The 27,193-nt window shown below is 47.8% G+C and overlaps 2 protein-coding genes across 2 annotated transcripts in view; both read right to left on the minus strand.

The window, feature by feature from the left end:
• Positions 1-372: 372 nt before the first annotated feature.
• Positions 373-2,618, minus strand: MIF (macrophage migration inhibitory factor). The gene is made up of 3 exons (XM_063143803.1): positions 2,355-2,618; positions 1,313-1,485; positions 373-552 (listed from the first exon to the last, which is right to left on the minus strand). The coding sequence occupies exons 1-3, from the start codon at positions 2,460-2,462 to the stop codon at positions 486-488; spliced, it is 348 nt and encodes a 115-aa protein (XP_062999873.1). The 5' UTR covers positions 2,463-2,618; the 3' UTR covers positions 373-485.
• A 6,495-nt stretch (positions 2,619-9,113) lies between these two features.
• The window catches only part of LOC134410509 (solute carrier family 2, facilitated glucose transporter member 11-like), a 31,938-nt gene continuing 13,858 nt past the window's right edge, over positions 9,114-27,193 (minus strand). The window contains exons 5-12 of the mRNA XM_063143802.1: positions 21,222-21,351; positions 18,645-18,793; positions 13,666-13,853; positions 12,638-12,748; positions 11,980-12,081; positions 11,649-11,724; positions 10,834-10,961; positions 9,114-10,601 (exon numbers count right to left, since the gene is read on the minus strand). Coding sequence (XP_062999872.1) covers positions 10,395-10,601; positions 10,834-10,961; positions 11,649-11,724; positions 11,980-12,081; positions 12,638-12,748; positions 13,666-13,853; positions 18,645-18,793; positions 21,222-21,351 — 1,091 coding nt within the window. The 3' untranslated portion in view covers positions 9,114-10,394. The remainder of the gene's footprint in view (positions 10,602-10,833; positions 10,962-11,648; positions 11,725-11,979; positions 12,082-12,637; positions 12,749-13,665; positions 13,854-18,644; positions 18,794-21,221; positions 21,352-27,193) is intronic.

The raw sequence follows: 27,193 nt of genomic DNA on the forward strand, positions 1-27,193 counted from the left end.
CTCCCCCAGCAACAGCAGCGGGAGGCGAACTGCCAACCAAGCTCCCCGAAGCAAGCTATGCAAATTTTGCGCAACGCATTATGGGAATGCGTTGCGCAAAACGCATTATGGGCCCATCCAATGGTGATTCGCGACGTCAACTGCCTCAGGCGGAGCTCGAGCGTCGTGGGCCCAGGCCCCCAAGCCCCGCCTTCCTCGGGCCCTGCCCGTGCGTCTCGGCAGGAGAGCTCTCCCCCCCCCCTCCCCGGCAGCGCAGCGGCCAGAGCGCGGACGGGACTGCCGCGGCTGTGTGTGCCTCCCTCGGGAAGGGCCCTCCTCACGCAGAACGCCTAAGGCAAGGGCGGCCCCTTGTCACACACACGCGGAGGAGCCTTTCCCTGTTAGTACGCTTTTATTTGCGCTCGCCCCAGGCGCACACATGAGGCGGCAGCGTTACAGCGGAGCTGCGGGCCGGGAGGGGCGGCAGCAGCAGCAGCAGCAGGCTGCTAGGCGAAGGTGGACCCGTTCCATCCCACGTTGGCAGCATTCATGTCATAGTAGTTGATGTAGACCCTGTGAAAGAAACAAACCTCCTGATGAGCCCAACGGGCGAGAGGCTGCTCCCATCCACATTCCATCCAAGCACCCTCCAGATGTTTTTGAGAGTTTATTCCAGAAGTTCTGGTAGTTTATTTATTGCATTTATACGCTGCCTTCCCCCCCCTCCAACCCCCCCCCCACAATCCTCTCCATTTTATCCTCACAACCACCACCACAACCACCCTGCGAGGGAGACTGGAGCAGGCAGGCACCATCGGGGCCTGCTTCAGTTGGACACCCCCCCCCCCCCACAGGGCTAACATTTCACCTTGTGGGGAAGAAGGAGCTGTTGGTTTGCCCCTCCATTGGGAGATGAGAGGACGGAGCAGGGCCTTCCCACCAGCCTAAACAGTCTCCTTAATTTCTTTTTATTTTCTCCCTCTTCCCTCCCCACCCACTTTTCCTTGTGTGTCACGTCTTTTTTTTTTTTTTTTAGAATGTAAGCCTGAGGGTAGGGATTGTCTTCTTTATTGATACATTGTAAGCCGCTCCGAGAGCCTTTTGGCTGAGGTGCGGGATAAAAAAACTCTAAATAAATAAATAAATAAATAGGCTGGGCTGAGAGTCTGTTATTGGCCCAGAGAGCTTCCATGGGCTAGTAGGGACTAGAACCCAGATCTCTTGAGTTGTAGTCCAAATCATCTGGGGATCGCCATAGGAAAACACTCCCTGCAAGAAATACCAAAGCACATTCCCGACACCTGGTACTGTCACCTTTTGGGTTTCATCTCACCTGTCTGCAGGTATGTGCAGGTGTTTAGTAAGCAGGTCACACAGCAGCTTCGTGTAAGTCTTGTTTTGCTGGCCACTTATCTTGCCAATGCTGTGCAGGCTACAGAGGGCACAAGGGTCAGAGGAACCCCCGAAGGACATCAACTGGTCAGCCACGATATGGATTGCAATGTACTGGGAAATAAATCAACAAAGAGGCTTCTTTTACCTCTGATCTGGATCGATTAACACAGGGGTTGAGATAAACATTAATTGTTCAAAATGCACTTTTGACCAGTCTTTAATTCCATGTGTTTCTACATCCCTCTGGCCAGCTAACCTGTATCCATGTTAGAACAGGTTATATTTCCTGTTCTGGCACAGATCAGTGGTGTAGCAGAGCCTAATAGAGGGATTTTGGCACCCCCACCCCCACTTGAGCTTAGCTGCAATCCTCACAATTGCTGAGGGAAAAATGGATTTTCTCAGTAACCACATCCCTTTTACAATCCTGGATGTAATGCAAAATATTTTGGGCTGGCTGGGTACTGAACGGGCAATTAAGGCTCATTCGATTTACAAAACACCTACTCCCAGTGGAGATGAAGTCAGCTAGAACTGGGGTACAGCTGTGGATGGACACAGCTGCCTGCAAATCTTGGACTGTCATGAGCGCGTGCGCTTGGACGTTTTCCACTATGCACACACTGAAGACATCTCCCCTTTGCAACACACAAGTTTCCTTTACGGCGGGGGCGTTACCTGGACGCAAATCCCAGCGCACTCCTGGGGCTAGATTCTCCCTTTCAGACTCCAGAGCCCATCTGGAACCCGCTCCCTCTCTGAGCCAGGGGAGAGAAGGACTGCAGCACACCCCGCCCTCGGGGGCGGATGATTTGGTCATAGAACGTCTCTGAGCACAAGTGGAGCGCCGTTCCTCGTCCTCCCCTCCCCTCCAGGCAGCCCACAGGCCGCCTCCGACACGGCTAACACATGTCCGCGGGCAGGCGAGCGAAGCTCCTGCCCCGAGCGTTCGGGCGCCGCGGGATCGCCTCCTCACTCACCTGGGCGGGCTTGCCGGTGGCCTTGGCCAGTTGCTGCGTGAGCTCGCCCGGCAGGCTCTCGGGCACGGCGTCCCGGCTGACGTTGGTGCTCACCACGAACATGGGCATCTTGCAGGCGATGCTGATTTTATTATTATTATTATTATTATTATTATTATTATTATTATCTTCTGCTGCTGCTGCTGCTGCTGCTGCTGCTGCTGCTGCTGCTGCTGCTGCTGCTGCTGCTGCTGCTGCTGCTGCTGCTGGCGGCGCACGCACAACTAGGCGTCGAGGCGGCTTCTCGCTTTGTAGGCTGTCCGAGAGAGCGCTCGTGACCTCAAGCGGCAGCGGGAGCGCGCTCTTAAAGCGGCAGCGGCAGCCCCGAGAGCGCCGCCCGTGCCCAGCCGCACGTAGCTGATGGGCCCGGCCGCGAGGCGGTCTTGCTGGCTCCCGCGGAGACCCAGCAGGGCCGAGTCCTGCGGCCAGGATCCCTCGTGTTCTGCCTTTCTAGCTGAGCAACTGAAAGCACCGCCGCCCTGCCCTTTTCCTCCTCTCTTCCAATCCCTTTCCTTGTTTACAATGTCTTTTACATTGTAAACCGGACGGCAGGGATGGGTCCGGTCCGCGCAATCACCACGGCAGCATTTCCCTAATTACCCGCCTAGGCGCCGCTTGCTGTGTCACCCAAGCCTGGGCAGCATGGCTTGTTGGAGGAGGAAGCAAGCCCCAATCTAACAACAGGGCCTGGGTTACTTGGGGTTCTTTCCCCCTCCATCAGGCCATACCTTTGGGCTGTGGATGACACCACAAGTCACACCTAGGTGGTGGTTAGGCAAATGGCTGCTGGCTTATGCACCACTTTAAACAAGCTTGTTTAAGACCCAGTGATCATGGTTTGAAGTAAACAGAAGTAAGACCTCTGAAGTAAGCATAAGGTTGCAGAGCACTTATTTCCACCTTGCTGTTTTAGACTTTTAAAACAAGCTTCTGAGTGACCACACACTATTTAAAGTCGGTTCTATATGTGTTTACTCAGATGTAAGTCTCTCTCTGTTCAATAGGGTTTACTCAAAGGTAAGCATGGATTGGATTTTAGTATGGCTTGGATGTAAATGCAGTTAAAATCAATGGGATTTACTCGAGTAAGGGTACCAGCAGTTCTCTAGTTTATGAACTGAAGATGCATAGCTTTGCAAGATCAAAGTAAAGGAAAATCGATCCTGCAAACAGGTGGACTTTTGCATTGGTGGACTATCAGGAAAAGGGTTTAAGTGGGAGGAGGTGAATTTTTAAAAATCCTAAAAAATCAAGGGATGAACTGATATGATTCAAACTTGGCATGCTGAAGGCGCTACTTAAGAGCTCTCAAGGTCCCAAGCTTCATCTTTTTACCTTTAAAAATGAGGGTGTTGCAGGCAAGAAGGTTGGGGTTGGAGCAGTAAAAAGTCCATTCATTCCAGCATTCCACATGGCATGCTGGAGGAGGAGAACTGCCCTGCCCTCCCCTTTTGTCAGCAAGACTCCATTCAAAGCACATGTCCCCAATAAAGGAAAAAGTGAAGGGACAGCACTACACAGAGGCTTAAGGGCGCATTAAAGTTGCTTGGGGAAAATAATCCAGACTTTCCCTGCTCAAAAAGGGAATGAAAAATGGAGGGGAAGAGGAGAAATGAGTTCAGCACAGGGATGACATCATGTGAGTAAAACCACATACCAGGCATGGTGAGTGTGTGATAAATCGCTGGTGTGATGGAGCTCTAAGTGCTGATTTGTGTAAATTCTCTGGGAGCCATTTTGAGCTGATGGGCATTTTGAAAATGTAGTGCAGCACCTGGCGGGGGAGGGCTGCTCTCCCCTGTAAGGCAACTTTCTCCCTTACTAGGAGACCTGCTGCTCTGGTGCTGGATTTGAGTGTTGTACAGACTGTCCTGACCACTTCACTGTCCACCCATCTCCTTGCCCGAGGTGATTTCTGCAGTATTTCTGGAAAACCTGGAGACTGTGGTCCTGAGGGGTTTCAGCAGTCATGTGGCAGCTACCTTAGGCAGCTCCTGGCTGCCATGACAATCACGGGGTGGCCTGGCTGTGTCAACAGCCCCACACTTACAGCAGGGCACAGTCTCCATCCAGCCTTCTTGACTGAGCGTGAGACTGGGGGCGGAAGGTTATTTGGCCTCTTCCTGGAGCAGCTTAGCTTGACAGTGGCCATTTTTGCTGTATCAGATAAAATTCTATAAGTTGCTCCAGAAGAATGACAGGATCCAAGGGGTTCCTAAAGGCTCTTGGGGAAATTTTCAGGCTCCTATTAAGGCCCTTGTCACACTATGGCATGGTGAGATCATGGAAGAGGCTATGAAACCAATCACTCCTGTGCACCCAGTTCCCTGGTTTATTGGAGAAATTGGGGTTATGAAAGAGACAGAGCAGAGAAAGTGCAAATCTCACGGTAAATATGATCGAACTGGAGCAAGAGCGCATTATCGTACCTGCTTTCTGGCAATGTTGGTGACAAGATGGTTTTCCATCTCCACCTCCATTGCATCCTTGCATTCAGCAGAGTTTCCCAAGTGTTCAACAGGTTGCTAAAACCAGATAGATTTGGGGATGTGTTGGAGACCTACGCCTTCCCCCTTCCCCCTGTCAGGCTTCAGTTATAGACACCAGGGCTGGGTCACAGATGGGCACTGCCTTCCCATTGCCCAGCCTGGCACCTTAAAGCCTCCAGGGACCCCACTTGCACCCAAGGTTATTGGGGGCGGAAGTGTAGGTGCCACGTCAGTATCTGATTTGGCCCTACATTTGCCACTGCAGAATGCACCAGAAGGGCATTTCTGCTAGCAGCTTGCAGAGATCACATCTTGGGGATCAAATGCAAAAGCCAAACTCCCACACTGGGAGAAGCAACCGCCTTCATGGTGCTGTGACCTCTTCCCAGGCTGACGCTCAAGGACAGCCTCATCTTACCCAGAGCTGGCAGAGAAAAGATATACCTAGAATAACATTCACATTGAATAAGCATCAAAATCCTCGTGGTGGGAACTGCTTAGCACCCGTAACCTTTCCCAGATTTTGTAATAACTATTTGCATTGCACCAAGTAAGCAGTTTGCAAAGGGAAGAGGAATATTTTCCCAGCCACTTTCTGCACCTCTCTCAAGTCTGCAGGCTGCCACCTGTGCCAGCCAGATATCACGGTTCAGTGTAAGTGTTTGTGTCCCAAAATCCTTAACCGAGTATCCTGAGGGCTCTGCGCACAACAGTCTTCTGCAGCTTCCCTTCTTGTGGCATTTGCCTTAATTTCTGAGACATCTTTGTTCCCTATTCATATTTAACATTTTAAATATTGATATGTAGCATGTTAACTCACTGGATTTCAGGACAGTGTACAACACAAAATTGGTATAATAAAACACAGCCACACTAAAGAATGTACAAGTGGGGCCTGCAACAAAATGTTGCAGTATGGAGTGCTTCTCAGGGTTTCAGCCAGCCAGCCGGGCCCTCTTCCAGAATACTCCATTCCCTAACCCCCTGCCCCCAGTTTTCCAGTTGCCCCCCCCCCCCCCGACAGCCACCATTCTGTGTCTATTCAGCATTCTCAGTTCTCACTGGGCTGTTTGCCAGTACTCCCCTCCTCCCCATTAGGTTTTTTTTCTCATACTCCCCCCCCCTTTTTTATACTTCTGTGAACCTCCCTCTTGTGTGTGGATGGTTCCATTTTGGCTATGTAAGGATAGGCCCTCAGATAATGACTTTGCTATTAGGATAGCTTAAACAAGAGATGGAAGAAGCTGAAAATGTAAGAGCTGGATTTTCTAGGCCTTCGTGTAGTGCAGGGGTAAGCAACACACAGACCCTCTTCCTTTTTGCAGCCTCTTTTGCCCCAAATTGCTGCTGCCAGATTGCCGCCAAATGCGGGTGGTCCATGTGGTTTGTTTGTTTTTTTATAAAACCCACATTTTTTCTTTCAAAGAAGGTGGGCAGGGAATTTGTATCTGGTCTTAGTGCACGTGTGGGTTCTGGAGTGTGATTGTACATTAAGACAAAGGTGCAGGCTCCCCATGGGTCTTGTCTGGAAGTGGAACTGCTGCTTTTCTGCCACCGCCAAATGTGGCCACAGTGGTTTGCGCAGGGTGTGTGTGTGTGTGTGTGTGCAGTGTATTTCAAGAGTTGAAAATTGGCCCCTGGACCCACTGAAACTGCCTGCCCCTGTGGTACTGCAACATACCAATTTTCAGTTGACACTCTTCTTCTCCACCCCATTATAACAATGCTGTGTGAAGTACATGTTCACTCCTTCCTCCCACCTTCCAGACAGTATTTCTTAAGTCGCCAGCAGCCTGTTTAGGAAGTGGGGCATTCATGGAGAGGCCATCCCATGGGGAGTGGTCCAGATTTATAGGGAAGGACGGGATTCTTTCTGCATCGCAATGGTGCTGAAACTCTCACCAAGGGAAGTTCATTGGGGTAGTTCAAATTGGTCCACACCTTGCAGCAACTGCTGAACACATGCTATTTGTGGCACCCAAGTGGGGCTGCCAATGTATCTTGTCAAAGAGGTCTTAGCAATTTTACTGCAGAGGGGAAGGGGACATTTCAGGCTTTTTCTTTTCTTTTTACATCTCACTGGCTTTTGCTTTTGGATGAGGCAGATGGAAGAGGACACACTGTAAAGGCTAAATCAATAGCCTCCTAAAAGAAAGAAACACATCTTAATTCTGGTTTTGTGCATAAGAAAACAAAACCAGCAAGCTTAGAGTGAATAGCACCAGTTCCACCAGGTTTAATGTTGTCTTTGCAAAGGGAATTTGCCATCCATTCAACCCCCTTCTCTCGGCCCCTGTCTGCACTTTGTCCTGATGGAGTTCAACAACAATTACGTGAAAAGTTTGGCCAGTCCACTGCACTCCTGAATTCCTCCTGTTGCTTCAGGCCTGTGCTCTCTCCTTCTGATGAAGCAGGAAATGAAGCAGTGGGTCGCTTGTACCTGGGAGAGGACGAACCAACTCCTGGCACAGGTGGGGTCCAGTCCCCATGTAGACAGCAGAGAGTGATTGCAGTAGGTTCCTCTGTGTGGTCCACCCATGGGGTGAGGTAGAGTTGCTCCATCATTGGGCCCAGTGAACTTTGTCTTTTCTTTCTGCAAACAGTTGTAACGACTTTGCTCCCTCTGTGGAGTCTTTGCCACATTATATTTTCTTCCAGTGCACTCAGGGTAGCTTATAATTTAAAATAACTGCTTGCAATCTAACAGGCATGATACAAATAGAATCATGGAAGAGACCATGGAGCACATCTAGTCCAACACCCCTTCTCAGTGTAGATTCTGCAAAATAGGGTATACGTACAAAATCCCCGACAGATGGGCATCTGGCTTCTGCTGCTGAAATACCTCCAGAGAAGGATGGTCTGCTCCACTGTTAAATAGCTCATATGGTCAGGAGATTTATCATTACATGTAGCCAAAATTGGCTTCCTGCCCTCAGGAGCAAGAGAAAACAAGGCTAAATCTATACTGTTGCTTTATAGCGGTATTGAAGTGCACTGATAACTGTTGGGGCACAATCCACATTCCATATAGTCCACATTCTTAATGAGTCAACACAAGGTGTAGATCTGGCCAGGTCTGTTCCATCTTCTGCATGGCAGCCCTTCAGGGGGGGATCTACACTATTGCTTTTAAAGCGCTTTAAAGCACTTTGAAAACGTTTTGAAACCTGTATATGCAGTGTGTCCTGGGCCCCATCAGTTGTCAAAACTGTTATAAAGCGCTTTAAAGTGCTTTAAAGCAGTAGTGTAGATGCCCCCCAGATTTATTTATTCATTTGTTTTATTACATTTATATACCGCCCCATCGACAAAGCTCTCTGGGCTGTTTACAGAAGTTAAAAACAATGAACATTAAAAACAAGTATACAAAATTTAAAATCATTTAAAACCACTTTGATGTTTCCCTTTAATCTTCTCCACCCTGAGGCCCAGTATTGGGGAAAAGGTGGGATACAAATAAATATACTAAATAAATAAATAAATAAATGTTCCAGGCTAAATATGCCCAGCCCTTTCAACCACTCCTTATAGGACTTGTTTTCTAGCCCCTTCCCCATCCTGGTCCACACATGGACCTTTGGAGACACCCGTTTGTCAAAGTCCCTCCTATAACGTGACACATGGAAATGGACTCAGTACGCCAAATCAGTGCAGAACACAGGGATGGGAATCCATGGTTCTGGAGGCATTGAGGTGTTGTTGGACTCCAACTTCTAACAGCTCCAGCCACCACAGGTCAATGGCCAGGGGAGATGGGAGTTGTAGTCCAACAACATCTGGAAGTGCTATAGCAATGTCTCTAATTCCCCTGTGTGTTCTGAAGCCAGTCTGTTTTATACGAAGTGCTCTTCCCCCTTGTTTCCTTCCACTGTGAGCTCTAAGTGTGTATGTTATGGGACCAGAGAGAGAACGTCCTGTGCCACACACCCCATCATCTGACTTCTGAACTTGCTGTGTGGGGTTATATGTTGTTGTTGTGCTGTGATAGTATTCTGAGTTACGCTATTCTTTCACAATACATCACGGAGATGTTGCAAATGCAGAGGTAGCGTATAAGAAGACAATCCGTCCTACTGAAGGGAGGACGAGGCTCAGCCATGGCTAGGGCATTAGTGTGCACTTCCTCTGCACCCTTCCTGCCCATGGCTCCACCCCATTTTGGCTTTCCACTGGCAGAACCACTCCTCTGGTGGGATGTTTCTGCTGGCATAGCAAGACCTCTCTCAGACCCTATCGCCCCTTTACTGGTATGACTCAAACGGAGTGTTTTCAACCCTTCGGATATACAAAAGGAGAGATAGGGATGAGGAAGGCCCACTTCTTATGTCAACATCTGACACTGCTTTGTGAGCTAACGAGACCAGGTCCTTGGAGAATGAGAGAAATGCTTTGGGGATTTACAATTCGTCTTTGTGTACGTAAGATTCTAGGTGAATGATAGGGAGACATCATGGCAGAGCTAATAGTGCTGTTGACTTGTTATGGGGAGGTGAGGGGAGAGACTCAGTACCAATCCAATAGGGTTCATGTCAAGCTCCCAACAGGCCACTCTTGTCTTAGATATTGGTAGTAGCATCTTGTAAGCTTTGCATCTGAACCTGCCTGGTTTTAGCTGCGCTGGAGGGAGCAAGTTGAGTGTGTGTGTGTCTTACATATTGAAGAGCTTCAAACAGGAGGGTGATCAGCCTGTGGCTCATTCAGACTAAAACTCTTCAGGTCCTGGTCACACGCAACAATGGCTTATAAAAAAACAAACGTGCAAGTACCAAGTATGTACGCTAGTTGGGATTGAACATAAGGTGTGAAGAGCACATGTGCAGATTTCAGTAGATGGATTCCCTCAGTCTTCCGGTCTTTGTCGCTCAGTGCTGGCATCAAGAGGCTTCTAGGCACAGGGACCTCCCTTTGTGGAACTTATACCCTTATCTTCCTCACCTATTAGCTATTGTTATTTATTTCATTTATGCTCTATTTTCCTCCAGTATTTGCACTCAAAGCAATTAAATACTCATGTAAAAAGAATTAGCACCACCAATCCATTACTGGCATTGGGATGCAGGGCTTGGCTCACACTGGCTGCCTGAGGCCATTGCTTCCAGTCCTTCTAGGGTGGGCCATGGAAACTGCACCGTCTCCCTCCTCCATGGTGGCTTCATTCACAGCCTTTGAGCTTCAGTTCGACGACTTGGGAGGGCTCCTCTGGGACACAGCAACTGGTGAATGGCATTTTGTGGGGCTGGAACATGTTAGCACCACAACACAAAAGGAGAGGCAGTGTTAGGACACACAGGCAGCTCCCAGCAACATATCTTGGGGAAGGGCCTAGTCAGATCTTCTGGTTAACAGGATGTAAACAGGAGGATTTCACTGATGAAGCTCTCTGTGAAGCCGAGAGAATGACAGAGCAATGTAACTGTAAATGTTCCAGCTTGGATGAATGCCACAGTTTCATTTGTATCAGCAACACAACGGACAACTCCCTAAGAAATAGAGATTCGAAACTGGGGAGTTAAAGCCTGGTACAAAAACTGGTTTCCTTTGGGTAATTATTTTCTGTAGGAAAAACATGAGTCTTTCCATAATTCAACTTATTAAACTCCATTGTAATTTCCATGATGGATTTTCCCTTTGTTTCTGGAAGGAAAAGGTAAATGAAAACACTTGAAACAGCAAGGATTACCATGAAGATCAAGAAGCAGAAGGGACCAAGATATTCCTGAAAACAGAAATAAAAGAAAAGTTAAATTTTAAAAGAAAAATGTATTGCATTCTCAAAACAGTATTTGCAAACTTTGGGCTAGCTAGGGCCTAGGTAAGCATGGAGAAGCATCTGCTCCACCGAGCAAGCCCAGTATGTTCTGCATGTTTCCTTTTCAATTGATGGTGCAAAGGAGCCACTACAGAACCATCCTCATTGACTTTTGTGATCTGGTGGTTTGGTCTCTTACCACAATGACCGGGAAAATCATCCCGAGCAGAAAGAGACCCAACCAGTTGATGATCCCCACGATGACGAAGGCAGATGGGCGGAAGTTCTGGTTGAAGATTTCAACCATGACGGAGATGGTGGCTCCAGCTGGTGAAGACAAAGAGAAGTTGACACACAGTAAGTAAGCAGCACACATTCCTCATGGCCCCACATCAGGTGGAGAGGAGATGTTTCTGTACAGAGCTGCGGGAGGACCCTGGCAAGAGGCGTTTCTGGCGGTCATGGTCCAGGGCCTCAGCTCGCATGAACCGTCGAGCAGTCATTCAGGGGATGGAGGGGTGCTTTTCTAGAGGCAGGATGTTTGTGCAGGCTGGATGTGGTGTGTAGGCATGATGCTGCATGCCCCTAGCTGCACTAGCCACCCATAAGGCACAGTTCTCAGGAGCGAACAGCATGCAGCCTTTCAGATGGGCTCAGATGCAAACCTTGCTGGACACCTGGACATGCGTCATTCAACCCTCCTGGAGAAGGGGGCTGAGCAGAATCTGGCACAACATCTTCCCAGTTCTAGGCCACAATGCTGGTGTCAGGGGGAGTTGTAGGGCACAGAACTGATAAGGTCACATACTTGGTGGCTGCCTAACAACAGCACTGAGAAGGCTTCCGTCACTCTCCTCCAATGGCTGGGCATGTCCCGTGCCAACTGAGGGCAGGGCAGGTCTGCCCAGGGTCTGCAGCCCAGGCTGGCTGCTCATGACCTCCAAGTGTTGGAGCAGGCCTGAAGTGCCATGTCCCCCCGTCTCTGCCCACCATGCTGAATGCGTAGGTACTCACAGGGCCCAATGCCGTAGAAGAGAACAAAGAGGAAGATCAGAATGACGCTGCAGTAGTGCATCCAAAAGAAGTGATGCTAGAATGGAAAAGGGGACTTGAAAAAACTGTCCCTCCGGACTCTTGCTAAGGCAGCCAGGGTGTTGGGTGCTGAAGGGGGTTAAGCCGAAGGGGACTAGTTCCTGGTGACTGAGAAGCATCAAGGAACATTTTGATGGGCCTTTGGACTGTGCCCCCAAGTCAAAGCAGATGGCCCGTCATTCCCTCCCCCTTAATAGCACCTCAAATCAGCTGCCTGAGGTAGTTGCTTCAATGGCTGAAGAGACCCCCTTACTTGGAGCGAGAGGGTCACTGTGAGCAGCGCGAGCACCAGGACCATTGAGGCATAGCCTCCCCACAGCAGCCGCCTCCGCCCAAAGCACTCGATTAGGGAACTCTGGAAGGCAAAAAAAATGGAGCATTGGAAGAGGCTGGTCAAATCGCTGCCTCAAAAGTATATCCAGTGTTGGCATCAGTATTCGGAGCCAATATCCTCTGTAGTCCTTTCTTCATTATCTGTCTTGAAGCCTGGCCTTGAAAATATACGGTGGTTGTTCTGCGAAGGACCCTGAAGCCCTGCTCTCTTAATATTTATTTTATTTATTTTATTTATTACATTTATATACCGCCCCACAGCCGAAGCTCTCTGGGTGGTTTACAACAATTAAAAATAGTAAACATTAAAAGTATACAAAAATTTAAAAACATAAAAACAGTATAAAAACAACAGTATGCAATGGAATTTTCTCATTCCGGTCTCTATAGGATGGAAGCTTTATGAATGTGTATCAAATGTCTTAAAATATGTTTGCATTTTTAAGAAAATATCTGTGATTCCCTCCCCACTGCCCTGTCCTTTATTGTGCAGAGAGAGGGGGCGGGGCGGGGAGGGAGGGGAACAGGATGGTCTCCCCCCATTTTAAAACAAGGTCTTCTCTTCTCTTTGAACTTACACACAAGATGGATGAGAGGCACTCGCAGATCCCAACTCCCAGTGCAACGTATGGGATGAGCTCTTCTTCAAACTTGGCAGTGCGGAAGACCTCGAACGAGTAGAAGTAGATCTGAAAGAGGCCGAAGTGGTGAAAAGAAGGCTGCATCTGGGCTTTAGAAGGAAAGAAGGCCAGAGACCTGCAGCTGGATGACATGATCCAGCAGCTCTTATGGGCATTAGATGACTCCTGTGCAAGGACTCCTGGGCCACAACTACACCTTGTGTCAAATCATTACGATGCCACCATGGTAACACTATATCCGTCTTGTGAATTTATAGCATTGAGCAGGGGGTTGGACTCGATGGCCTTGTAGGCCCCTTCCAACTCTGCTATTCTATGATTCTATGAACTCATAGGACAAACAATGATATTTGTTGCGGTATTTTGCATAATGTTGAAGAAAAAGCAGGAAGCAGCATCCTGAAAGCAGTATGTGGAATGTGGAATTTCCCCCAACAGTTATCAGTGCACTTAATACTGCTATAAATAACTAGTGTAGATCTAGCCCTGGCCCTGTTCTCTGCACACGCAGCCAGCAGGGAGTTAGTCACCCCTTCCTTCCACATGCAAGAGTATTTCCTTGCACTGGAGTCTGTGGAGGCTCCTCCTGGAGTGGTTTCTTCCAGTAACAACCCCTTGAAACTCACATCAGCCTCAGATTTGCTGTCAAGTGAGGGAGGTCTACTCTGGGGAAGGATCATGAACCAAAGGGACAGTGCTAGCTGATGTGGTGTGGCTGCATAGTTAAAGACTGTTAATGTACAACTGACTTGGACAGGAGCCAGATTGCCTGGCTGCTGCTCATGTGCGCTGCAGAAGGCAGAGCCTGGAGATGGCTGGGCTGAAGAGCCAAGGAAGGGCATGGGCTCTCCTTGTCTGTGTTGATTCTATGAACCTTGCTTCTGTGTGGGGCTGCTGGACCTATAGGTTGCTGACTTTCAGGCTGCTGCCGCCGCCGTAACATCCTTCAAAAGCTAAGACTCAACTGCATTGATGCCACAGAGCTGCAATGTGGTCATGACGGTGATCATCACGTACAGCTGCCAGCGCAGAGATCGCGTCTTCATCACCTCAAGCACCCGGAGGCTTTTGGTGCTCGGCATGGCTGCCTTCTCCTTCTTGAGGTCATTGATTTCTGCTTGATGGTCACCTTCACCCCAGAGCTGCCTAATGGCTGTGGCATGAAAGGAATTAAATGTCTGAATCCATCTATGTGCCCCAACATCACCACCCTTTGATCAGCACTGATTTCACATGATGTTTTATTATGTTCTTAAAGGTTTTAATTTTTGTGAACCGCCCAGAAAGCTTTGGCTATTGAGCGGTATAAAAATGTAATAATAAATAAATAAATAAATAAATGTGTTTACTCTGGAATTGCTACTATTTATTCACTCACTTTGTGGGGCATTTACATGATGCTGTCATCAAATATTGTTCTCCTGTGTTTTCCCTGTGGTTCTTCTCTATCTCCTCTGAGAACTGACAAAATCCATACAACTACACTTCTGCACACCTTCAGTCAGTGCCATTTCAGTAGCACTTAGTAGCCAAAATCCCTACACATGCGCTTGCAGTGGGGAGAGAAGACCTTGGGGCTGCAGGAGCCTGGGCTCTGCATTCTCTTTCCCCCAGCTGCTGAACATCTGCTGAGTAGTGCCCCGCCTTGCTTAAAGGTAAAGCTCCAGCCGGCCAGAGGCAGCGCCTCGGCGCGCGCCGAGTGCGGCGCCGAGTGCGCTTTGCGTCACGCAGAGGAGCCACCCTGTTTTGGAGAACACCAGCCAACCAGCAACCAACAGCAATTTCTCAAAAAATTTTAATCAATTTTTAAATAATTTTTAATATTTGCCTGGGGAGCTCTGGGGAATATGGGGGTGCCTGCATAACTGTGGTCACAGGTAGGGGGAGGTATGGTGCTAGGGGAGGAACAGGCCAGATGAGGAGAAGAGGAGACAGATTCCTTACAGCTATCCCCTCTTCTAGTCCTTCTCCCAACCAGATGGTTCCTGGCGGCCTTATCAGCTTGCTCTCGGGTCTGGTGCTGCTGCTGTTGAATGCCAGGTCAGTCCAAAACAAAATCTCTCTCATCCATGATCTGATTGTGGATGAGGGGGCTGACCTGGTATGCATCACTGAGACCTGGGTGGGTGAACTGGGGGGGGGGTTGCTCTCACCCAGCTCTGCCCTCCTGGGTACTCGGTGCAGCACCAGCACAGACTCGAGAGCCGGGGAGGGGAGGTTGCCGTGGTCTATAGGAATACAATCTCCCTCTCTAGGCTTCCTGTTCAGTCGAGTGCTGGTCTGGAGTGTTTGTACTGTATGTTGGGTCCTTGAGACAGATTAGGGATTCTGCTGGTGTACCGTCTACCCCACTGCCCCACAGTCTCCCTGCCTGAGCTGACGGAGGTTGTCTCGGACCTGGTGTTGAGGACCCCCAGGATGGTGGTTCTGGGGGATCTCAACTTCCATGCCGAGGCTGCTGTATCCGGAGCGGCTCAGGATTTCATGGCTGCCATGACAACCATGGGGCTGTCTCAACATGTCATCGGCCCAACACACGCAAAGGGACACACGCTTGATCTGGTTTTCTCGACTGGGCAGGAGGATGGTGATCTGGAAGTGGGGGAACTAACATCTACTCCCTTGTCATGGTCGGATCACTTCCTACTGAGGTTTAGACTCTCGGCGGCCTTTCCCCTCTGCAAGGGTGGGGGGCCTATTAAAATGGTCCGCCCCCGGAGGCTAATGGACTCCGATGGATTCCAGAGGGCTCTGGGTGATTTTCCTGCTGATATGGCCGGTGCTCCTGTCGAAGCCCAGGTCGCTCTGTGGAATGCAGAGATGACTCGGGTGGTTGACACGATCGCACCCAAGCGTCCTCTCCCTCTGAGCAGAGCCCGGTCAGCTCCTTGGTATACACCTGGGCTGAGGGCAATGAAGCAAGAGGGGAGACGGCTAGAACGCAGGTGGAGGAAGACTCATGCTGGGTCTGATCGAACACGGGTTAGAGCTCACTATCGAGCCTACTCTGTGGCGGTGAGGGTGGCAAAGAGACAGTTCTTTTCCACCAGCATTGTGTCTTCTCAGTGTCGTCCGGCGGAGCTTTTCCGGGTGGTTCGCGACCTGTTACACTCTGGGCCAGGGCGAGAGATGGTGGAACCCTCGGTAGCACGCTGTGACAAGTTTGCACGGCACTTTGAAGATAAAGTCGCTCAGATTCGTCATGAATTGGACACCACACTTAATGCAGTTCCACTAGTAGAGGAGTTCAGAGCGCCGTCCGGTTCAGTTTTATTGGATGAGTTTCAGTTATTGAGGCCCGAGGATGTGGACAAGGTGCTTGGCCAAGTCCGGTCGACCACCTGTGTGCTTGCCCCTTGCCCCTCGTGGCTCATTACATCAAATAAGGAGGGGATCGCCGGCTGGGTCCAGGAGGTTGTAAATGCCTCCTTGAGAGAGGGAGTGGTGCCGGCCTCTTTAAAAGAGGCGGCAATTAGACCACTCCTGAAGAAGCCTAATCTGGACCCGGAAGATGTTAACAACTACAGGCCGGTGGCTAATATCCCTTTCCTGGGCAAGGTGCTTGAGCGGGTGGTTGCAGGACAACTCCAGGCACTCTTGAATGAAACGGATTATCTAGATCCATTTCAATCGGGTTTCAGGCCTGGTTTTGGAACGGAAACTGCCTTGGTCGCCCTGTGGGATGACCTCTGTCGGGAGAGAGACAGGGTGTGTGTGACCCTGTTGGTTCTCCTGGACCTCTCAGCGGCCTTTGATACCATCGACCATGGTATCCTTCTGGATAGGTTGTCTGAGCTGGGAGTTGGAGGTACTGCGTTGCAGTGGTTCCGCTCCTACTTGGATGGCCGATTCCAGAAGGTGGTGCTGGGGGATTATTGCTCTGTGCCATGGCACCTAAGCCATGGGGTTCCACAGGGCTCTATCTTATCCCCTATGCTGTTTAACATATACATGAAGCCGCTGGGGGGGATTATCCGGTGATGTGGACTGAGGTGTCATCAATATGCGGATGATACCCAGCTCTACATTTCCTTTTCATCAAACCCAGGTGAGGCAGTGGCTGTTCTGAACCAGTGCCTGGGCACGGTAATGGACTGGATGAGGGCTAATAAACTGAAACTCAATCCAGACAAGACGGAGGTACTGTTAGCGGGTGGTTCTTCTGTCTGGTGAGGTGATGTTTGCCCTGTCCTGGACGGGGTTGCACTCCCCCTAAAGGATCAGGTCCGTAGTTTGGGGGTGCTCTTGGATCCAGAACTGTCACTTGAGGCACAGGTGAACTCAGTGGCAAAGAGCACCTTTTATCAGCTCAGGCTGATATACCAGCTGCGCCCTTATCTGGACAGAGATAGCTTAGCTACAGTTATCCATGCTCTGATAACCTCTCGTTTGGATTACTGCAATGCGTTATACGTGGGGCTGCCTTTGAAAACGGTCCGGAAACTTCAACTGGTGCAAAACAGGGCAGCAAGGTTATTAACAGGGACTGGCCGGCGAGATCACATTACGCCAGTCCTTTTACAACTTCATTGGCTGCCAGTCCAGGTCCGGGCCCAATTCAAAGTGCTGGTATTGACATTTAAAGCCCTAAACGGTTTGGGGCCAGGTTATCTGAAGGAACGCCTCCTCCCATATGTACCTACCCGGACCTTAAGATCATCTACAGGGGCCCTTCTCCGTGAGCCCCTGCCAAAGGAAGTGAGGCAGGTGGCTACTAGGAGGAGGGCTTTCTCTGCTGTGGCACCCCGGTTGTGGAACGAGCTCCCCAGAGAGGTCCGCCTGGCGCCTACACTGTACTGCTTTCGTCGCCAGCTGAAGACCTTTTTATTCACTCAGTATGTTAACACTTAATTTTAACTTAAATTTAAATTTTACTGTTTTAACTCTGTATTTTAATCTTATATCAACTTGGCTGTGTGGTTTTATCCTGGTTGCGCTTTTTATACTGTATTTCGTAATTGTGTTTTAACCTCTTGGGTGTTTTACTGTGGTTTTAATTTTTGTGAACTGCCCAGAGAGCTTCAGCTATTGGCGGTATAAAAATGTAATAAATAAATAAATAAATAAATATGCCCAACACCAGGCATGGGGCTAAAATACCATCTAGCTGAGAAGATAGTCCAGGACACTCAGCAACATGAGAAGCCCAGTTCCACTCGCACGTGGAAGTGAACAGGTGAAGCTGTTAGCATAAGTGTCTCCATTTTTAAAAGGAAACTGTAAAGTAGCTATCATACAGCAGGCAAAATGTCATGCATGTGAGAATATTTCCTTGAGTGCATCCTTGCATCTGTCTTCTCACATAAACAAGAGCTTCGGCTCCAGTCCTCCTGTGTCAAAGTTAACTTTCTGTAACTTACTGTAAGGCAAAGGGATTGTTTATAAAACAAAGAGAATTGTTTAGCAAAATTAGCTATGCCCCAGTGTTATGTTCTGATTGGTTAATGCTGCTACTGGGCCCTGCCCCTTGCAGGCTCAAATGCTGTGCTGAATTCCCAATGTCTTTGTCTGATTGCTCCCTTTGAAGAGACCAGGCCTTGATTACTAATCAATAAAGCGCTTTTGAACCCTCTGTCGCTGGAATGGTGGAGTCGTGCTTAAGGGCTGTTTGGATTTCATCCCTGGGTAAAAGAACATTGATCTAACAAAGCTCCCTTATGCTGACTCAGTTGAAAGCAGCTTCCTACAGTCTGGCCTCACAGGAGTGGCTCTCCAAGATCTTTAGCAAGCATGGCTGCCTCCTTACGTCCCCTCCTTCTCCTCATCTCGCTTGACTGTCTGTGGGGAGGTCTGATAGCATAGGGCAGAGGGAGGGGAGGATCTGGGACCCCCATCGGCCAAGGCCTGGCAGGAGCCCACACCTGAGCACACATACAAGCCTGGCTCTCAGGGGCCAAAGCCCTTCCCAGCCCTACTTCCCAAGACTTGCAGAAGGGCCTCTTACCTTTCATGAAGCCTTCTTCATTGTCCTTCTGTATCAGAAGGTAGGATGGGGAATCGGGGAAGCAAGGGAGCGTAACGAGCTGGATCCCTGCTGTGAGTGCGCTAAATGCCAGCAGCAAAGGCCACAAGGATTCACTTCCTAACATTTCCCTGTAGGAGGAGAAGAATACTATTGCGTTCATGCCACACAAAAGCCACAACTGACTATGTGCTGATGTTGCAAGGTCCAGTGGAGTTACAGAGACTCAGGTCATTTCTACACCTGCCTTTTCCCTCAGGATCATCCCGGGATCATCCCTGTATGTCCAAATGACACACAGGGAATCCCGGGAGCATGAGGGATGATCCCTCCATTTTCCTGGAATAATCCTTAGGTGTAGAAAGGGCCTCAGTCCCAGGCCAGGCTCCAGTAGGGTTATTTTGGCCAACCTTAGTCTTTCCACTGTGGCCATGTGATATGATGGTAAACCATTCTTGCTTCTACACACAACGTTTCAAGGCACATGAGTCCCGCTAGCTTGTTTTGAATCTGGCAGCCATGATGATGGAGCAGCACCAATATTTAAATATTTAGGTTCTCTCCTCTCCCCATAGAAAACTGAAATACATTCTCCAAATGGAAAGTTCAATCATTATTCAAATGTCAAGTAGAATGTTTTAATCCTTTTTTATTTTTGAGTGGAGGGAATAATTTTAGCATGCAAATTCAAGTCCTGAGAGTTTCAGTGTGGCTGTGTCACCTTTCCTCCTGAAACAACAGATTTTATTTCATGGATCAGGGCACAGCCATGAAGCACAGCCCAGGTTTTGCTTTGTAACAAATGCAAGAGGTTTTGATATATGATGAGTTTGTTCTTTGGACTGGATTATTTTGCAATTGCTTATTTATTATTCTCTCAAATTCTGTATGATAAATATATGAAATCAAGGAGGTGGGAAACAAAAGTTCTACAACATATACCCATGGTTTCAACATAAAATATTTAAAAGAATATCATTTGTTCTTTGGATTTCTTCTGGCTTCAGCTGACACTGAAACACTTCTTTTCTCCTGCAGCCCAGGCCTCAGCTCTGATCCCTGGAATCGCATTTTCACATCTCCAAACCCAAAGTCAAAGCCCCCAAATTCAACATGCAACTTCAGGAGGAAATGAAGAAATCTATTAAGAAGCCTGGATTATTTTCATTTTTAGTTAGTGCTATTGGATTCCACAAAGGCTTTCAAGGGAGTTGTTTCAGAACTGGGGAAAGGGGCTGCAACAAGAGCACTTTGGGACAATATGGATGGGGCAGCCAGCTGCTGTTCTCTGCCCTCACTCCCCTCCCCAAGCAGCAGCAGAGGAGTGGTGGTGGCCAGTTTAACTTTGTGTGTGCAATTAGTGGCGCCGGGTTTGTGCACACATTTAATGAAGGACTGGAGGGTACGTGAAGTGTGGGTGAGGGCCAGCTGGCTCTTCAGTCCAGGGACCAGAGGGGCAAGGAAGGAAGGCTTTCAGATATCACTGTGGCTCTTTCTTGTTTTGTGTTTGCCTTAAAAATAAACCTGACTTTGGAAAAGTGGGATGGGGGGAGTAGTACTGTAGTACTGTTATCATTATTGTAATTATTTCCCCCACCGCCCTGCTGACACATACTCAGCTTGGCGAGTCTGCTCTCCGTTCCCCCTTTTGCAATGGATTATTATTACTGTTTTGTGTACCTGTGTGGATTTCCCCCACTGTTTTGCATTCAGGAGAATCACTTGATTCTCTATGCAATGGGCCTTGAATACGGGTCCAAAATAATGTGTTTTTGTGTGGCTGTGTTGGTTCTGCCCTACCACTTTGTACATATGATCTTAGAGTTTGTGTGCCTCAGTTTCCCCTTTCTGCTGGGATTCAAAAGATTGTACCACTGAAGAATAAACTAGAGTGTCCATTTGCCCCTGACACGCACATACCTAGAAAAGTAAATGGGTGCACAAGGCAGGGAGGGGGGAGTGGCCAGATGCCCCAATAAAGAATTCCATTTACCCCCATGTAAGTGGCAGGTAGGTGACTTCCAAGTCCCTTTCTTCACAGACGAGGTTAATCCTGTTGAATCCACATTGCTGGTTAACTGCCAGGACAACTCCATAGGTCAGTTCGAAATAACACTGACCAGTTAAACTCAGCCAAGTCCTTGAAACGGCCACTAGCCGCATCACCAATAGAGGAAGGGCTACAGGCAAAGCACATGGCAATCTCAGGTGCAGCTCCCCTTCTGACCACTGCCTAGAAGTATATAAGCTAGTCTTGCCCCCCAGCCCGGTGTGATCCTGTCTTTGTAGCGCGAGAGCACCAGGTCATCACCTATTCTCGAGAATAAACATTTGGAGCCCAATGCCTTGACGGAGATCTTTCGTGAGTGTTCCATTATTGGATTTTGGCACACTCGGATTTGGCATAATTTATGCAACACCACCTCAAGTGACTCCTCACTCTGCCCAATTAACCTCAGGGGGCACTAATTGCCCCTAAGTAAACCGCCCAGAGAGCTTCAGCTATGGGGCGTTATATAAATTTAATAAATAAATAAGTAAATAAGTAGATGCACTTACCCAAGGCCTATCACTTGTCCTGCGACTTTCCCTAGTGTCAAAAAAACAGCCACTGTGGCATTTGTAAATCCACGCAGCTTCTTTGGTGAAATCTCTCCCACATATTGAGGGTGTATATTAAAAGAAAAACCTTTCAAAAAGAAAAGAAAAACACAGTGAGGAAGACAGTGGAACAATCTGGCATGTAACTCATCATATTGTCATCTGAGTTAAAGAGCTCCATCACACCTACTCCCCCCCCCACACACTCCACTTTGAGTCCACAGTTTCCCCCTCCGTTTCCTTAGCGGGTCGAGCACTGGGCACTTTCACGTCTGTACGTTGTTGTACTATTTTCACCTGTATTGCTACTGTGCTGGCAAAATCTTCCACCCCGCCCCCTACATTCCCCTTCCCCCTGCAGATTTATATATATATATATATATATATATATATATATATATATATATATATAAAATTTCTGCACGAATGGCAGCCTGAAACTGCACAATTATGGTAAAACAACACACTACACTTTCCCCTAGGAAAGGAAAGGAAAGGAACCTCTCGTGCAAGCACTGAGTCATAACTGACTCTTGGAGGGATGCCAGCTTTCGCTGACGTTTCCTTGGCAGGCCTTATAGCGGGGTGGTTGCCTTCCCCGGCCGTGATTACCTTTCCCCCAGCTAACTGGGTACTCATTTTACCGACCTCGGAAGGATGGAAGGCTGAGTCGACCCGAGCCGGCTGCCTGAAACCAGCTTCCGCTGGGATCGAATTCAGGCCGTGGGTAGAGTTTCAGCTGCAGAAACTGCTGCTTTCCACACGAGGCTCTTACACTTTCCCCTAACATCATACTTTCTCTTTACTTATATTGTTTAACTAGCTGTACCCTGCCACGCGTTGCTGTGGCTCAGTCTGGTTAAATTGAAAAGAAAGAAAAGACAAAGCAGATGTTTCTAATATGTTTAATTTCACAATGCTTGTGGATATACAATATTTTTAGTTGTTCCATTGTCTGTGTAGATATAGAGATTGTCTGGTTTGCCGACTCTAGAACACGCAACATATAATTGTCCATATGAGAAGCAATCTGTGTCTAGATCTAAACTGCACAATTCTAAAGATTGGCCCTGAGCTTTGTTGATGGTGATTGCAAACGCCAATCGAATGGGGAATTGCAATCTCTTAAATTGAAATGGCATATCTGTTGGAATCATAGGAATGCGAGGAATGAGGACATCTTCACCTTTGAAAGGTCCTGTCAAGATTGATCTCTGACTATAACAATTGCCACTTCGTCTATAGTTGGAGCATTGAATCTTCGCACATGTTCTCCAGCAGGCATTTTGTCAGCATGAATAACAATCTTGTGTGTATCAGATGGCATCATGTCAATTGCTGTTTTTATGCCGGTATAAATTCCGCAGCGTGCATTCAATTCATCATTGCCATCACCAATGAAATACATTTGTAGGAATTTATGTTGACTATCTTGAAACGGAAGGAAGGAGCCGGCTTTATGATAAATTTGTCGTTTGACTTTGAAAGTTGGCATAAATGGAGCTGTGATGATTTCTGCACCGAACGACGTCATTTGGAAGCATGGGTTGTATTTCCTGATTTTAGATAGGAAATGCTTTGATTCAGCGGTATATCCGGCAAGCAAAGTTTGTAATGGCTCTGGTGGTTCTCCAAGTTGAGGCAGTTTAATTTTTCCAGCAGTGCAACACATTCCTTTTGTTTCTCCATTAAATTTAAGAGCCTTGCAATAAGGACACACTTCAGTCATAGTGCCGATGAGAACATGCCGCCTCAAACTATAATCATCAGCTGGGTTGTACCGGAATGCAAGGCGATTGTAATCATGTGATTGTTTACCATGGGGTCGTGTTTGACGCTGATGTGCTGTTTCTCGTTGACGTCTTTCAGCCACTCTCAGTCTGTTGCATTCATTCTGTTGAGAACAAAGCAGATCTGAAGCTGTAGAACGCAATTGCCGTGCTCGCAACCGTGCATCCTCAAGTCTGGCTGAACGTTGCTTGGCTGGTTCCTTGGCACGTATTTGAGGCATTCTTTTTCTTTTTTTCTCGTTTGCTGATGTCCGTTCTTTCTCAGTCTGATTTGCAATTTCTCGTCGCAGTGCTTCCGCTCCGTGAGTACGACAACCTAAGTGTGATCTTCTGCGAGGCATTATTTGGATGAAGTAAAGCAGATAGTTTGGTTTTTTAAAAAGGATGTTTTTACGGTGAGAGGGTTAGCGGAAACTCCTGGCAGTGACCTTTCTTCAGAACGTGTAACTGTCACAGGTGTGACATCTATATTCACTCAGCCAATTGTGAGAAAACATGCAAATAGGAGAGGAGTCAGAGGCAGCGGATTGGCCTACTGGTTTGCGATGTCACAATGATCAGCAGGACTGGTTTTGAGGAGGCCTATTTCTTCGATTTTAAGACAAACCTTTGACCCCATATAGAACATAGTTACATAACAACGCTCGCATATTCGAATGCAACGTTGTGTCAAAATTTCAAAGCAATCGGTGAAGAACTTTCGGAGATATAACGTCTGTTTCGAACGGACATTTACATTTTTATTTATATAGATATGATGTTACACTTTCCCCTAACATCATATTAAACAATATAAGTAAAGAGAAAGTGTTACAATTAGTTTTTGGAGAAGTTTGTGGTTAATTTGGCATGGCAATGGGAAGCCGACGTTGTTCTGGTCAGAAAATCTAGACGTGCCTACTCAGGAGTAAGAACCATAGAGTTGAATGGGACAGAGTCCAGGCACGGGCAGCGGCCGCCTCGCTTGCCTTCTCTGTGGGATGATTGGGTACCGTCTCTCAGTCTCACTTCATGGTTGAGTGGAGAATGGCACCGTCCTCCTCTTTTGCCCCTGAGACTGCCCTTAGACACACCCTTTGCCCCCATCTAAAAACAGGATGGTCTGATATAGCGCATTGACAACGATCCAAGGGAGGGAGGAGTGGCTTTATTTTGCACAGGGGGGGAAAACCTAGACTTTCCCCGCTCCAAAATAAGATGGAAAAGGGATGGGGAGAGGCAAGATGAGTGCAGGTCAGGGGCGACACCATGTGTTGGCCTCCCAGCGACCTCATTCTGCTTCCTGACTTGGAGCTGAGCAGAAGCAGGGAAGAGCAGCTGGCTCAGCTAAACTAGAAGCTAGAAAAGAAAGCCAGCTCCCAGAGAGAGAGTGAACAGAGAGTGAGCAAACAGGAGTTTGACAGGGGGAGTTCTGCAGGGAAGGTCTCTAAGGAAAAAAAAACAAGGAAAAAACAAAAAAACAAAGAAAAACATGAAAAGAAAAAAACACACAACACCCACCCCCACCAAAAAATCTTATTTTATCTTAAGACATATTCATATAGTTGTGTACCTTCAGAGAGGACAGGACAAAGCAAAGGCAATTCCGCTATAATCAGAAAGGAAAAAACAAAGCAGAAATAGACAATATGGATGGAAAGGAGTCCCTAGAGGTGGTGACCTGCAAAGAGTGTGCAATGTTAGTGTTTCTGCCTGAGCTCAACATGGCCTATACCTGCAACAAGTGCAAGCTGGTGGCACTTTTGGAAGAAAAAGTGAGAGGACTTGAGCGGCGAGTGTCCACCCTCCAAAGAATAAAAGAAGACGAGGAGTTCTTAGACCGAACGGTGGAACTGCAACAGCAACAAGAAGCACACGAGATTGAAGAGCAGCAGCCAGCTGAAGCAGAAGTGGAGTATGCTGAGGGGAGGAAAGCCAATGAAGAGGAAACTCCCTGGAAAAGAATGACAGTTAGGAGCAGAAGAACTAGGGCATTCTGCACTGGTGGAACCATTAGAGTTAAGCAACCGCTTTCAGCTACTGGAGGATGAGACTGGAGGACAGTTTGCAGAGGAGTTTGTACAGGAGACACTGCAACAGTGAACAAGAGGCAGAAGGTAGGACAACCAAGAAGAAGAGAAGAGTAGTCGTGGGAGACTCCCTTCTGAATGGGATTGAAACCCAAGTATGTCATGAAGACCCATGGACTCGCCAGGTGTGCTGTCTCCCTGGAGCACAGATTAGAGATGTGACTGAAGGGTTACCGAAGCTCATAAAGCCCACAGACACATACCCCTTTTTTCTCATCCATGTGGGAACAAATGATGTCGCCAAGCAGAGCTACAAAGAAATTTTTCTCATCCATCCTCCCGGTTCTTGGAAGAGGATTAGAAAGGGAAAGAAAAATACTCCGGATGAATGACTGGCTACGAAGGTGGTGCCGACGTGAGAGTTTTGGATTCTGGGACCATGGGCTACGCTACTTGGAACATGGACTGCTGGCAAGGGATGGGTTGCACCTCACAAGGGCTGGAAAGAATGTGTTCGGCCACAGCATGAAGAACTTGATCAGGAGGGCTTTAAACTGAATCTTACGGGGGTGGAAGACGTAAACTTCAAGGCAACAATGGATGAAGGCCAATGCACCACAGTACAGAGAACAGCTTCAATAGTGCCCCAAAATAGTGTCCACAACAATGTAGGAACAAAGCCAGACTATAAAACACATGGTCTTCGATGTCTATATACTAACGCACAGAGTATGGGAAACAAACAGAACGAACTTGAACTTTATTAAATGAAGGCAAATACGACCTGATAGATATAACTGAAACTTGGTGGCATGACTCCCATAACTGGAATATAGCAATTGAAGGATATAACTTGTTCAAAAAGAACAAAAGAAATAGAAAGGGAGGTGGAGTTGCACTATATGTTAAAAATACCTATCCTTGTAAAGAAATACAGGTGGGTCAGACTGGGAGCCCAATCGAGAGTGTCTGGATTAAAATAAATGGGGCAAGGAATAAAAAGAACATGATCATCGGAGTCTACTACCAACTACCCAATCAAGGAGAAGACGAGGACAAAACTTTTGAGCAACAAATTGCCAGTGTTTCAAAGAAGTGTGTTGTAGTAGTGATGGGGGACTTCAATTACCCTGATATCTGTTGGGAGACCAATACTGCCAAAAGCATCCCTTCCAAGAAATTCCTAACATGTGTGGGTGATAACATTCTCCTACAGAAAGTTGAGGAAGGAACTAGAGGATCGGTAATCCTTGACTTGATATTGACAAATAGGGATGACTTAGTGGATAAAGTGGCAGTTACGGGAACTCTGGGGTAAAGTGACCACGTCATACTTGAAGGAAAGCTGATTTTAATAAACTCAGAACTATAGAATCATAGAATAGCAGAGTTGGAAGGTGCCTACAAGGCCATCTAGTCCAACCCCCTGCTCAATGCAGGAATCCACCCTAAAGCATCCCTGACAGATGGTTGTCCAGCTGCCTCTTGAATGCCTCTAGTGTGGGAGAGCCCACAACCTCCCTAGGTAACTGATTCCACTGATTACTATGATAAGTAAGGTCCCGTGGCAAGTGAGCCTCATGAGAAAAAGAGTGCCGGATGGGTGGGAGTATTTAAAAAAGGAATTTTTAAAGGCAAACAATTCCAACAAGGAGAAAAGACAACAGAGGAAACCAATGTGGCTCCACAAAAAGCTTAGAGACGACCTGAAAACAAAAAAGGATACATATAGGAAGTGGAAGGAAGGCCATGCTACAAAAGAAGAGTACAGACAGGTGCACAGAAGTGCCGAAATGGCTTCAGGAAGGCTAAAGCTGAGAATGAGCTGAGATTAGTGAGGGATGCTAAAAGCAATAAAAAGACTTTCTTCAGATACGTGAGTAGTAAAAGACAAAGAAATGCTGGTTCAACTGCTTAATGAGGATGGCGAATTGATAACAGATTACAAAGAAAAGGTTGATGTGATCAATTCCTACTTTCCTCAGTCTTCTCCCAAAAGCGGGTCTATGACCCACCTGGAAAAAGTGAAGCAGAAGTTGAGGCGTCAGGATTGCAGTTTGAGATTAATAAACAAATGGTCAAAGAACACCTAATTTCCTTGAATGTGTTCAAATCTCCAGGGCCCGATGAA

Source organism: Elgaria multicarinata, chromosome 18 (genome assembly GCF_023053635.1).
Source record: "Elgaria multicarinata webbii isolate HBS135686 ecotype San Diego chromosome 18, rElgMul1.1.pri, whole genome shotgun sequence".
Classification (NCBI taxonomy): Eukaryota; Metazoa; Chordata; class Lepidosauria; order Squamata; family Anguidae; genus Elgaria; species Elgaria multicarinata.

Bases quoted from the DNA above. Each gene is read 5' to 3' on its own strand.
- MIF (XM_063143803.1), bottom strand. From the start codon at position 2,462: ATGCCCATGTTCGTGGTGAGCACCAACGTCAGCCGGGACGCCGTGCCC. The intron at 1,486-2,354 runs GTGAGTGAGGAG...TTTATTTCCCAG, and splicing joins CCACCGGCAAGCCCGCCCAG to TACATTGCAATCCATATCGT. The intron at 553-1,312 runs GTGAGATGAAAC...TTTCTTTCACAG, and splicing joins CTGCACATACCTGCAGACAG to GGTCTACATCAACTACTATG.